The sequence below is a fragment of the Aphelocoma coerulescens genome, chromosome 2 (assembly GCF_041296385.1).
Source record: "Aphelocoma coerulescens isolate FSJ_1873_10779 chromosome 2, UR_Acoe_1.0, whole genome shotgun sequence".
In the NCBI taxonomy this organism is placed as follows: Eukaryota; Metazoa; Chordata; class Aves; order Passeriformes; family Corvidae; genus Aphelocoma; species Aphelocoma coerulescens.
This window is the reverse complement of record NC_091015.1, coordinates 24,009,731-24,023,923: the sequence shown is the minus strand read 5'-3', so window position 1 is coordinate 24,023,923 and position 14,193 is coordinate 24,009,731. Positions and strand designations below refer to the sequence as shown.

The 14,193-nt window shown below is 37.9% G+C and overlaps 1 protein-coding gene across 3 annotated transcripts in view; it reads left to right on the top strand.

The window, feature by feature from the left end:
• CDK6 (cyclin dependent kinase 6) overlaps positions 1–14,193 on the top strand; it is a 139,451-nt gene that overhangs the window by 27,492 nt on the left and 97,766 nt on the right. For all 3 annotated transcript variants that reach the window (XM_069006826.1, XM_069006829.1, XM_069006828.1), the window contains exon 3: positions 4,142–4,277. In XM_069006826.1, the coding sequence (XP_068862927.1) occupies positions 4,142–4,277 (136 nt within the window). The remainder of the gene's footprint in view (positions 1–4,141; positions 4,278–14,193) is intronic.

Here is a 14,193-nt window from a genome sequence, read left to right as displayed (position 1 = left end):
CTTTTCATCTGTATTTTTTCTCAGATTTGTAAAATCTTAAAACTGTAGCATATTATTTTGCCACTGTTTACCTAACCACAGTCGTCTAAAGCATTTCTTCTACACATAAATCAAAGGCTCCCAATTCTCTTCCTCTGTTACGCATAAGCTAGGAAGTAACTCTTTCTAGGAAGACACTGTTCTAAAGAAAATTAAAGTAAATCCATGTTACTGTAAATCTTTAGGGGCCAAGGGCTGTTTTTTTTTCACTCCTGTGAGTGACTGTACAAGGATACATATGTGTTCATGTTGGATTAGTCCTACTGTAACAAAAATAACAGTAAGTGTCAGCAGCAAATATTTAATTTTGGTCTTCCTTTTGGCTATGATCCAGTTAATTTTCCATAAGTACCTACTCATATCAAACAATCTACTCATTGTTTGACGATGGCCAAGAGAAATTATGTCCTACAGTTTTTTCCGGTCTTACAGTCAGATCTGTCTTTTGGTATGACGGACCTGATCTCCATCACTGTTACCTCAGTTTGCTCAGGAAAAAAATGTTTATGCCACTTGAAAATGGGAAACTTCATAGCAATTCTCAGAGCATCTCAAAAGCAAATGTAGTAACATTTAGGGACTTTCTGGGATCAGTTACCATCTACCAGTCAGTAGATGCAATAGTTTTCAAAGTAATAACTGTCTTGCTTATAAAAGCATTAGGTGTTCGTATTGGAAAATGAAGGTGAACTGAGGTTGCATTTGTCAGATTTGATGCTGTAAGAAGCTATGGAGACTTCAAGGTGCATCATCTGGTTTTCTGCATGCAAAAAATGCCAAAAGTATTGTTGGAGGAAGGCAGGTATTCTGCTAGATTATAGAAAGATCCACTAATCCACTAGGCACTGAACACATAAAACAGAGACACAGGTTTGTAGCTGATGAGCTTCTACTTCAGAACAATTAACTTGAAAAAATATCTGCATTGAAACACAGGTTCTCTGTTAGTGTCTCTTCAACAGTGTTCCAGTTCAGATCGACACGTTGGGCGGTGTATGACTCCCAGCCAAACATCTTGTTAAATACTTGCAGGATTTCCCATAGCGGATCTTATTTAATCAAATAATTCAAACATTTCTTTTGGAAGTACAATGGAAGGGCAGGGCTTATGTTTACAAAGTATTCAGTATGGAAATCCTGTATTAATTGAGGTAGGTTTACTTGACTTAGGACAGTGTCCACATAGTAACTCTATAAATAAAAGGCCTTTTGCTGTTGCCTATTCCAGAGAGGCAATCACATGCAATGTCAACCTGTCACATACAGAAAATCATGAGGAAATGGCTTCAGAGATGTGCAGTGTAGGCAGCAGAGATGTTCCTAATTAAAGAAGACAGCTTTATGGGTGATATTCTCAAAGTGAATGTAAAAGAGTATAATTTATAAAAAGCAGTTTAACCCTATCGAAACTACTAAATAAAGAGGCTGTGTCTGTCTCAGTCTATTTCAGGAATGATTAGCAGGAGCGATGCCAGATGTTGTCATTCTGTAATGTCATGGATTCATATAACCTATATTTAAATTATTATCTTTTAAGGTAGCAGGTATATTTTGTGTGAGTAAACACAATGTGCTTCTACCCAGCTCAGTGCAGAATCTGGAGCTTTTATGATTAACAGTAAAGCATTTAGAGTTTCACATAAAGAGTATATATAAAGGAAAGATAATGGTGTTACTCAGTGATAATATTACTACTCAGTAAAAGGTAACCAGAGTTGTGCTTCTCTGAGTTCCTTATTTTGCTGTGCCAGAAAATGCCAGAATCAAAATAACCCACATACAGAAGAATTAACAGAGAATCAACATTTTCCTCCACGGTGAGTTGGAAGTTATATGTTGCTTCTATGTTTAATACAGTGAAATCTTTTTTCCTTTTTTCCTTGAATTATAACTCTGCTATAGTTGAAAAAATATTTTTGCCAGTGCATTAAATACCTGGCAAAAGGGGTGTTCTAGAACATTTTTAGGTAAATGTAGGTCAACACAAAGGAATCATACAGTTGGAAATATTTTCCAGTGTTTATGTTCAGATGTTCAGACCTGTCTGGCTCCTCTCTATTTGCATGTGTTGGGGTTATAGGCAGTCCGGCTACATTCCATGTTGATTTATATAAATATATTGCAGATTAGTAACCTCCAGCCAAATACCAGCAAATTTCACTTTTCAGGAAAGTATGTGACTTTTCACAAAGCTTATTTACTGTGTACAGGACATGTACACCCCATTGAGGGAGTCTCAGAGAACAGTATCCGTCATGATGAGAAATATGCCAACATATTTTCTCTTAGAGTCACTATGCTACCATAATAATTAATGTTTGTTTGTTCATATTATGATTACAGATTAAGTACAGATTAGTCTTCTAGTAGAGGTAGGGTGACAGTCTCTCCATGTTCTGGAACTCTGGTTCCCAATTTATTACTTACTGAAAAGCTTCCTTAACCTAAAATGAATGTGCATGCATACATTTTCAAAAGATGGTGGCTAATAAGCAATTTTTCAGTTTCTGACCAAAGATTATTTAGGAAATGCTGTCAAAGTGGGAGCACAGCCCTACCATGGTAAATGTCAAGTGAAAAATACTGGTCTCTTGAGCCAGAATTACATTCTTCCCAGGTGGTTATGCCTATTTTAGTGTTTCCTTGTCTTGTGAAATATATTGAGATTTAAGGTAAGAAGTAAAATCTCGGTACAAGATCTCAAGTACGTTGCCAGATTGTCTGTTTTGTCAGACATCCTCTGGGAAAAGCAGGGACCCCCAAGGCTTTGTGTGTGATCAGTTGTGTTCAGATCCTGCATATAAAGCCTTTAGTCCTTCAACAAACAACAAAAATATTACTTGATAACATTACCAGAAATCCTGCACTTCTTAATTCTAATAAAGTAATTCTAAGGAACAGGGTGAAAGATAAAAGTAATGCAACAGCATCACTGGTATGATGTTGGAAAAAATAAGCCGTAGTATCAACTCTAGTTTGGTCTGTTATCAATGAGAGACTCTTCAGTTTAATTGTCTAGACCTTTTTCTCAGTAACTCCATTCATTTTTTAAATCTGCTGTCACCTAGTAGAAGTAGTGATTCATTTTACTGCCTCGCCTCAGAGAGAAATGCAATCTGATCTTAGAATATAAGATTAAATGAATAAGCACATGAGTTTAAAATGTGTGAGCAGGGAAGAAATGTCCTTCCGGCTGTTTTGATGGTTTCCTATTAGGATTTTGTAGAAGTGGGACTTGAGGAAGGATAGTGGAAGTCACTGGTATGAATATAGGTGTGAAGCATAGAACGATGGGCAGATGTTTTTGGAAAAGATAAAACAGTGGTTAAAGCTGGCATGGTAGATGGAGAAGATGAGAGAAATCCTACTTAAAAAGAAAAAACAATGGAAAACAGAGTAATCAGATAGGAATGTGGTGTTATGAAGAGCTTTGTAAATTATTTTGATATTGTGCAACAAGGTGAAATGATAAAGAAGCTTCAGTAAAAGAATGACCAAAAGTGGTGAAAGAAGTAATGACATCTTGTGCACAAAGCTTTTTTCCAAACCGTATACTGACTCTGATGTATTCCTTGCGTTGAGGAATTTGCAGGAGGGATCAGCAAAAAAATACGGTTCATGCTGAAGGAGATTTAATTATAAAGCTGTATAATGGTATATGTGGGAATTACGTGGAAAGAAACTGAAGGTGCATGCAAACACTCTGTATTTTTTCTCAAAAATATTTCCTGCTTTTTTTTTTTTTTAATGACTGTAGGTACTGGAGCCTAGAATGTGGATAAATATCAAGGAATTTTCTGTATTAACTCTAGTTGCTGTGTCAAAAAAATACATTCTTTTTGTGTAATTATTTTACATTCAACAGCTGATGAGTTCTTAATAATTAATCCTATTTCAGAATTCACAAGTGAAAGACTGAGATGGTAATTTTGGTATATCAACTGTTATTTGATGAATCAAGAGCTCAAAGATTGGTCTACCTTTGGAAGGCTCTTTTCCATTCTGTATACTGTAAGAAGTTTAAATAGACATGCTTGAGATGAAAGGTATGTCTGTACTGGTTGCTGTATACTTACCTCTTCTGTTCTTTTCCTCCTCTCAGATTGTTTGATGTGTGCACCGTGTCACGAACAGACAGAGAGACCAAGTTAACATTAGTGTTTGAACATGTGGATCAAGACTTGACTACTTACTTGGATAAAGTTCCAGAGCCTGGAGTGCCTACTGAAACTATAAAGGTATTTAAGGAGAAAGATTTTAGAAGATAATATTTTGGAGATAAATAAGAGAGACAGACTGCATTTTGATTCCATAGTATTTTGTTACATCAAAATTGAGTAGTGCCCAGCCTGGGACATGAACTGCAGCACAAAGTAACAGATATAATATCTTTCTGGAAATGCTGCACTTGTTGTTTTATTCCTCTTTCAGAGTTCTAAATTTCCTGAATCTCTACTGGTACACCAAATGTAGCATTCAAGCACAGGAAGGACATGAACCAGTTGGAGCAAGTCCAGAGCAGGGTCACTAAGTTGTTTAGAGGGATGGAATTGAGATTGTTCAGCCTGGAAAAGAGAAGGCTTAGAGGTGACCTAATTGCAGCCTTCCAGTACCTGAAGGGAGCCTACAAGAAAATGGAGAGAGACTATTTACAGGAGCATGTAATGACAGGAAAAGGGGGAGTGGTTTAAAACTGAAAGAGTATGTTTAGATTAGATATTAGGAAAGAATTCTTTACTGTGAGGGTGGTGAGACACTGGAACAGGTTGCCCAGAGAAGTCATGGCTGCCCCACCCCTGGAAATGTTCAAGGACAGGTCGGATGGAGCTCTGAGCTACCTGGTCTAGTGAAAGGTGTCCCTGTGCATGGCAGCAGGATTTTTAAAGTCTCTTCCAATAATGCCGTTTATGATTCCATGATTCTGTGAAATGGTTAAGAATGACCTTTGCTTCCAGCTGCAGGCAGATGATTCTGTTATTGTTTAGGTGGAGACTACTTGAACCTTCCTTAAAGGTGAAGTGCGGGATATTGTTAGAAGGAATAAAATAAATCCTGTGCTCCTTATCCCTTTTCCTTTGCTTTTTATTTCCCCAAGAGACTGCTTTTGTTTTATGTCCTTCTTGCCAGCAGAGTTTCTGTACAGTCTAAGAGCAAGAAATGTTCATTGTGGACCTGTGGTGTGCTCTGCAGAGGATGGGCTGAAGGGTGGGGGTAGTCATGACCAATTGTTTTAGAAGCTGGGAAGGCTCTCAGTAAGGAGGGAGGTCAATCATGAAGTTTTATTGTCATGTTATCTCAATATTCTGCATCTTTAAGGGAGGACCTCTACCTAGGATAGGATGTGCTTGCGTTATTGTTAATAAAATGCATATACCAACTCCTCTGCTTTTCTGGGAATTTCACAGCAAAGTGCCACATTGAGGATTATAGGTTGAAGTGTTTGACAAAAATGTTTATACCTGGGAAGAGAAGCAGAGGGATTGATGTTGTTACATTTTGACTGTGTCTGTTTAACATTTCTTTTGATTTTTCTATTTCCATGAGGAGAAATCATTTATGCTTTCAGAGATCTTTCACTTGTATATGTACTTTCTGGAAGTATGTTGTATCATCTTTGTCTGGCAAAAGTCTCCAGGGAGGAAAAGAAAATGTGAAAACTATTGGAAATTTAGTTATTTTAGTAATTTTTTAAACAACTTCAAACTTAGGAGGTGTTTGATCTTTCAGTATAAAATTAGAACTAAAGCAGATAAAGATCTATTCACTGTTGTCAAAGTCACATGTATAATATCAGACAGTTCCAGCGACCATGTTTTTAACCAACCTTAGTGGATAAAATAAAATTTTTGGAAAATGGATACAGCTTTGATTCAGTCAGAAACTGGACTGTACCTGTTATATTGTAGAACTATTTTATGATAATGCTATTAAGGTTCTGTTTTCCTCCTAGGACTTTGAAGCTACTTACGTGAACTGTATTTCAGCTTAACTAACATTGGGAAAATAAGATGCAAGGTGACTGGCATATTATCTAACTAAATATATTGAAATTAATGGGAGCTGAAAGAGCAAGCCTCTGAAATCTCAGTTTGAAGTATCTTTTGATCTATGTTTCATTTAAAGGAAATACAAGACATGAGCACTGTACTAAAGTATTTGTGATTTCCAAAAATCCTGTTCTTAATTTGCACTATTAGACTGTCATATATATGTTTGAATATACATTTCATGGAGATTATATACTGATGAAGAAAATAGTTGTGCTTACTTTCAAAAAGCCCTATTCTGCATACATGGTTTACTAGTTAACCCAGTTGATATATCTGATAGTTTGGCACAATAAAATAGAAAATCCACACAGAAACAAAGAGAAGCAATTTTGGTCTTTTATGTACAGTGCAAGTTCCACTGCAACTAGTGAAATTAGTAACTCTAAAATTCAGCTTGTGGTACATAATCTCTTTTTAAATGGGTGAGGAAAAATGTAAAATTGCTGTTTACTTGGTCATCACTGTTGATTTCAACATTTTCACAGTAGCTGATGTGTTTTTTCTTGAATCCTGTTTGGCACAGGAAAAGAGAGATTCGGTTAACCTAAGTTGCACCCTGTTGCTTCATGTTTATGTCAAAACGCCCAGTTTATGGAGGTACTTTTGCTGATAGTCAGGGCTGATCACATGAGGAAGGGTCTCAAGGCTTATTTTTAGTATATTTCAATACCTTTCTAATGATACAAGCTTTATGGATATTCCTGGTAGAAATTGAGAAAAAACATACTTCTCCTGGCTGCAGGGAAATACTACAATTTTGTAGCAGCTGAGCATTTAACCCAGAACACATACATCGTTAAATGACTAATCTGACTTTTTATAGTTTGGCTTTTGAGGTTAATATGGATTTGTACTTCATTTATTTTCCAGAATTGCAGACAATTTGTGTAGAGTATTTCCCCTCACTGCCAGCACAGTACAAAACAACTGCCAGTATTGTAAGACCATCTGTTAAAGTTCTGCATGTGTCAGCAACACAGAAGTGCCAAATGAGCCAAGTAAGCTCTGGATAGCTTGAAGGATCTAATATACCTCTTTGGCACTATGGTGTAAAATCAACAGTTGTTAGTGGAACTTGAATGACATAAAATTACTATGAGAGAAGTATCAGCCCCAAAAGATCCTTTCTGTGTGAATTGACTACCATCATTACATAACATTTAGGAAAGGGAGGTTCAGCTTTTGCTGGTTTGGGGCATGGTGGGGTTTTTGGTTACCAGCTGTCAAGAAATATAAGTGACACCAGTACCATTTTAAGAACTTCCTATATGTTTTGCAGGCAATCATCAGACTGTAGCAGTTCAGAGAAATTAACCATATTGATCATTTAAACACAACTAGAGCTTTTGTCTTAATGTTGCTCACCAATACCTTTCTAATGCGTAATGTCCTGCAGTAGGAGTCGCCCCAGAGGGTGTTTTAGGAATATATAGACAGGTGTCCATGACATGGTAGAAGAGAGGTAGTTTCCCTATGAGGTGTTGCCTGGTAGTGGGAATACTCACCCAGGATGTAGAACAGACGTGCTGTCTTCCCCTTTCTGTCACCAAGAGCGTGAATGCTCTCATCCATTTCTGTGGCTCTGGCTTCTGAGTTCTAGGTTATTCTGGACAGAGGAATTTTAAATCTTTTCCTGCTGAAGCCGTTCCACTATTATTTAATGGAGTCTACTTTGAGCTAGAGATGGTGAACACTACTCCAAGTACTTGTGGACATAGTGTTCACTTTTGAAAGAGAACTATATTCAGCCTTTAATCTACTTAATAAGCCTTTGTAGCTGCTGGACTGTAGTCACGCTCACACTTGCTGGCTTCCTCTGTCAGACCTGATTAATATATGTTCCATATGGCATGAATCAGAATCAGCGATGACAACATCTTCCTTCTTTCCTCTCTCCCCATCGTCTCCTCCCTTCTTTTCTTCATGGGATACTCTTTAACTTCAGGGCAGTTTATGTGGAAATGGAAGGTATGAGTTCAGTTTCCTTTGGACACAGCTGTTAGTCATGCAGAGGTCTTTGGTAACATTAATGGTCTTAGCAGTTGAGTCTCCAAGAGACTTGGCTCATTAGGAACTTTTGTTAGTTGACATAAGGGCAGTGGAAGTGGGAATGACACGTCTGCCACAGAAAGATGAGGGTTTTTTTAAATAGGTAACAGTAAAGCATTTTGATGTTTTAGCCTTTGTGTCTGGAGCGTGTTTAACCTGCATGGTCACATTTTGTTCTGATGCTTGTGAGACTGGCATGGGGTTTTTTTGCTCCCAAGTAATTTTGATATGGATATGGTTGTTATAACACTAAGTACATTTTTAATGTGTAAATCTTGCATATGCAACCAAGATACGTTTATTGATTTAAGATAATGCAGTGTATTTAATAATATTTAGCTTTAAATTGATCTCTGTGTGTGATGGCTTAGTATATAAAGCTGTACATTAAGTTGTTATGGAATGGTTCTTTGGAGTTCCTTCTGGTCATCTTGTTCTGCTGGACCAAAGAGTCTGTAACAGTGAGAGGGAACAACAAACTGTTACTGAGGTTCTTCAATTTTAGTAATGAACAAAGTTAACTTTGCGAGGTAATGTCATTATAAGTAGACTTGTGGCTTCTTGCAGTAGTTTTCTTACAGAAATTTATAATTTAGGCTACGTGTGCTAAGTGTGCTGTGCCTGTTTCCATCTGGCAGTCAGAACAGGAGGGAACAGAACAAAGGTCTCCAGTATAGCAGGTGCATATGTTATCTGTCATAATATGTTGCAAAATCCAGGAATGTCCTTCTACCCAGGTCTGTGATATGTGAATCTTCATGGTATTCCCTCCGGCCTGGAACAGGGCAGTGAAATCACAGAGTGAGCAGGGTTCAGTGTATATGCTTTTCTCTGTTGTGTCCTGATTCCTCACCCAAGTGAGTGGTTCTGTGGATGGATATTTTTTTGATATTTACTTCTTTGCATAGAAAGCCTATATACCCATCTGATTCAGGTATACAGATTTTGGTATTTAGAAGCCTGAAATTTAGAAAGTGCAGCAGTGAACCTAATTCCCTTTTGTGGGCTTATCAGATAGTAGCCCATAAATTGAATTTTTAAATATTAGTCCAAGTCATAAAATACATGTTATTGTTGCATCCCTGTGCATGTCCTTAACTTACATTACTTGCTATCAAACCAGGCAGACTGGTCACATCTTTGCAAGGCTCTTAGAAAAATTAATGTGAAGATGCTGTTTCTCAGAAAGCAGACCAGTGTTCACTGTTGTGAGGTGACTCATCAGCCATATGCCATGGTTGTACCTACTCAGTTGATCACGTATGAGATGTGAAGCAGATGTCACACAATCATGCAGTTCTGAAAATAAATCAAGATGTTCCAGGAAAACAGATTCACCAGTACTGAGAGTCTTGAGAGTGTGGCTGTATTTAACAACATCAAAGTTAAAAGTTAAAAAAAAGAACCTGCTCGAATTAATAAGAAAGATACTAACAGAAGAGCTGTTATTATCGTTTTCCTGTCAGTACTTTTATGGTAAAGAAAGAAGCAAAACTTAGTGAGGAATTTGGAGTGTACAAGTAATGGATCAGATCCCCAACTAATACTAAAAAGTGTAAATCTATTCAGTGAAATAGTGCCTATTTACAGCTGCTAAGGATTTAGCTTTTGTGGATTATTTTGCAACAAATATTTTTCTGAATCTGTGTTATAAATTAGAGTTGCCACTCAAAATAAGTGAAAAACAAAAGGACTGAATTGATATATCAACGTGGGATAAATATTTTTTTTTTCTTTTTCTGTTATCCTGCTGTTAGGGGTTGGACTTCTGCATTAAAGGGTAGCAGAAGAGAGAGCAAGTGTCCTGTACAAGCTCTGAAAGAACTAAACATTAAAAAATTGATATTATCTGGAGTGGTGGTTCCCTCTGTTGTAGGTGGAGTAATTTCTTCCCATACCATGCTGAATGGAGACACACAACCACATCTCCTCTGGCTGGTAGCATGTAGCAATGTACAAGCTGACCAAGGGGTTAGGAGGAGTTACTCTGTGAATAAAGGGACTGACTGCAGCTCAAAGGATGTAAAGGATGTTATGCAATATAGTCTGGTATCCACATATCCACACAGTTACTTCTTTAGCTTGGACCTTTTTACTGTTAGTGTACAGCCACTGATTTTAATTATGGTGCTGTAAATTTCTTGAAATTTCTACCAAATTCAGTTTCCAAATTCAAATGCAAACCTTTTCAATCTGATGATAATGTATAGTTGTTTTTTGCAATGCTGTAGCCTAGGATTCCTCAGACCTCCATTGCTTGCAAACTGAGAGCTCATAAAAATGTGAGGCACTCCAATAATTTTAAATCACTCTGTCCTGACTAGAGTGATTTAAAATCAGTGGAGCGCTTCACATTTTTTCAGTTGTTCCAGTTTGGAAAGCAGTCAAGCAACACTGTAGCATAATGCATGAAAGCAACCTGCCTGAAATAACAATTTTAGTCTTTCAAAACAATGATACTGAATTAGAAATGTCACTGTGAAATGATGTCTGTCAAGGGCTCTGTAAATAGACATGTCAACCTACTTTTCTTTTGTAGTCCAAACTCTCAAGGCAGCAGTGCAGTCCAGTAGGGCCCTAAGGGACGCATCCTTTTTGAAGTCAGAAGGAAGCTATTGTTTTCAATAGATGGAGGGCCAGAAATCATCTTTATTCAGAAAGTCAAAGGGAATTAAGAAACTGAAGGGATTTTGAATTGTGGGCAGGGAAGGAAATTGAGCCTTTGGTAGAACGGATTTATGATCAAGTCATTGCAAAATTGCAGCATTACAAACACTAGAACTGAAGTGTTGCTATCAGCTCATTTCATTTCTGTTAGTTCAGCAGAGCTGGACATGGATGTGATGCATAAAAAACCTTATGGATCCTACTGCTCTGCATTCCCTTGAGATTCTCAGATTGTTAATGACCCTAATTTTTTGCTACTGGAACATCGGTGTGGTACCAATCACTATGTGAAATGCTTTGATGACACTGAAAGAAAGGGAGCATGTGGTAGGAATAATGCTCAAGCAAGTATAGAAGTGGGGCTAAGCTGCCAGGCAGCAAGTCAGAGACAGTGCCATACTGTTCTGCATCCAACCAGTGGCAGTTCCTCCAAGTGGGAAGTATTTTTGAGATGCTTTCCTTTGTCTCATCTCCTTTGGTGATGGTGCACAGTTGCAACTTGCTCTGCAAGCACATCCTGCCTCAGTGATCAGCAGAATGTCACTCATGTTTCCAGAGTCTTTCTCTTCATCAAACACAAGATGCCACATTTAAAGCAATTAAGAGAAAGCTGGTGCGACTTATGTTGCACGTAAAGCAGTGGCAGAAAAACAGACTGAAATCTTTGGATTTACCCATGTTCTAAATTTTCTTAAAAGCCATATGCTACTTTTGAAAAATAATTTGAAGGTTGGTCTGCAGCAGATGTGAGATAAAGAGGAGATGTTCAAAGAGCCATTCTTGACTTTTTGCGGGGACAGATAAGAATCACTTTTTTAATAGTAGTTTCTGCACTGGAAGGAAATCAGTCCCCTATGCAATACACCCACAAAGTTGTACTTCGTACCAAAAGAAGCACACAGAGATGGGAAGAGTAGACAGTAGCACAGATTGTGACAAGGTAGATACTTGGGAAAACTGAGCAACATACTTGTTCTTATGAACTCCAGATTCTAAGGGTCGAACTCAGCTGATCTGGGACAAGAAGCATTGTGGCAGAACACATTTATCATCTCAGTCAACTCAAGTTACTGCTGCTTGGGTTCTCTAAACTAGAATGTTTACAAAGTGTCTATATTTACTCACAACACTTATAGAGCCATAGTGTAAAATAATTCAAAATCTGGCCACAGACAACTCATAGCTAATAAAAGACAATATAGTAATCAAATAAGTAATTTTTCCTTAAAACTGTTTTCTCTATTCCACCCCAAGAGAAATTTAATAATTTTGGACTAGCTGTATATACTGGTTTTATGCCAGTGAATAGGCAGGTTATTGTATCCCACAGTAAAAATTAATTTGAAGCGTGTTACTTTAGTAGCATACTGATTTAATCAAGATATGTTTTGTTTCTTTTCCTCCATAGCAGATGTATTTAGCTTATGCCAGAAAGCAAAATTCCATACAAATGGGCAGAGATGGAATTTTTTTGTATTACATGTTTTCATATGTAGAACGTAAAGTCAGCTTTAAGAATTTTTCTATTATTTATGAATACATAGGCACATAAACACACATACATGTATAAATGTATATTGTAAAAGTCCTCTAACACATTTGCAGAAAAAAAAATACTGCTATTTGAGTGAGGGAAAGGGAAACTATTATCATCACTCTTCTGTCTCCAGAGTTCATTTTCTCAAAATAGGTGTGGCCCAGAAAAGGCCAGAACTGGCAATGCAGATGCTTAGAGTAAAAAATACACAGATACATGGGGGGGTAGCACCAGCTCTCCTGCTGTGCCTAGAGTGGTCTGGTGTATATTGCCTTTACGTGTCTACACATGAAGGCACATTGTACATACATGTACCCATGCATACACATGTGGGCATGTGGGTGTGTATGTATGAATATATATGTATGTGTGTGTGTATATATACAGACATGTATGTGCTGATTCCCTGAGTCCATCCTATAGCTCATCACCCAAGACAGCTGAGCTGTTGCATTCATAGGGAAGGAATAAAACGAGACCCAGCTGAAGCTGTGCCTCTCCCTCCTACTCAGTGTGTCAGATGAGACACACATGGAGAGCCCCTGTCCCACATGCCCCTGTGGATACCAGAGCACACAGGGTTCCTCCCTGCTTCCTGTCCTCAGGCCATCAGGCAGGAAACTGCAGAGAAGCACCAGCCAGGGGCATCAGCCAGCTACACTCAGCTGCTAGAGCAACTGAAGCCAAAACCTCTTGATACTCAGAGCTGCTTTCAGTGATTTCAACTCCATGTTCTCTGCCTGTTCTATTCCTATTTTCCATTTCCTCTTTCCATCTTTCTCTTTCACCTTAATTTTTTCACGTCACTTTCACTTCATATTTACACAGTAAAGTATTCTTCTGTTCTTTCCCTTCCTCTAGAACTTTTCTCTCCATCACTGTTCTTTCCATTTTGCCTATGCCGTCCTGACTCTGCGCCCATAAAAATGTAGCATCGTGGAACTGTCACACTGTTTCTCCACCTGGGGTCTGTCTTGCCCATTTTTTTTGTGAGCTTTTAATGGAAGAGGCTCTGTGAAAAGCCTTGACTTTGGTGCCCACCGTAATAGGTCCTCCTTTTTGACCGGCCTTTACACAATACCTTGTTAAACATGAGTCATGATGATCAGATCCTACAACAGCAGTATTTGTGTGAAGCAGTGCTTTTCCATTGCATTGCTGTTTCCCCACCACAGCGACTTCACACATTTACACAACTGCTTCTTTTATATATCAGTGCTCTGTAATCAGTGTATGGTTCATGTTACAGGTTTCTCAGGTTTCAAACTGAAATAAAATGAGCTTCCTTCCATTTTGAGAATATCCTTTTTGAGAAGTCCAAACAAAGACACACATTATTAGTAAATTTGCAAGCAGCTGCCGGAAGACAGAAAATTTAGAATGGAAACACGAGTGAAATAACAGAAATACTCTTTGTTGTTTGTTCTTGGTGCAACAGCAAGGGAAAATGTTTAGAAATTTAAATGATTGATTTATTTGGAGTTTTAGTAAATCAGACATGGTTTTGGAGCACTTGCCAATGTCACTACTCCAGAGCACAACTATGGGTCAAATCCTTCTGTGGTGCAACTGTGGGATTCTCACGGTTCCTCTAGGAGTGAGTGTGGGGCAATGCTGTTAGCAGCAGCAGGCAAGCAGCCTTTCATTTGTTTTACTGCAAAGACAGAATCGTTTGCCATTAAGAAAGAGCAAATTACAAAGGTTCAAGCTCCTGGATCAAATCTGTCCTTAATTTTTGGATTGGAAACCCTATCCAAAGACTCATAAACATCACTATTGTAGATTCTTTTTGCTTCTCTGTTACCATTACAGCTATAGAGTACTACCACTTACATCTGTACACATAAAACA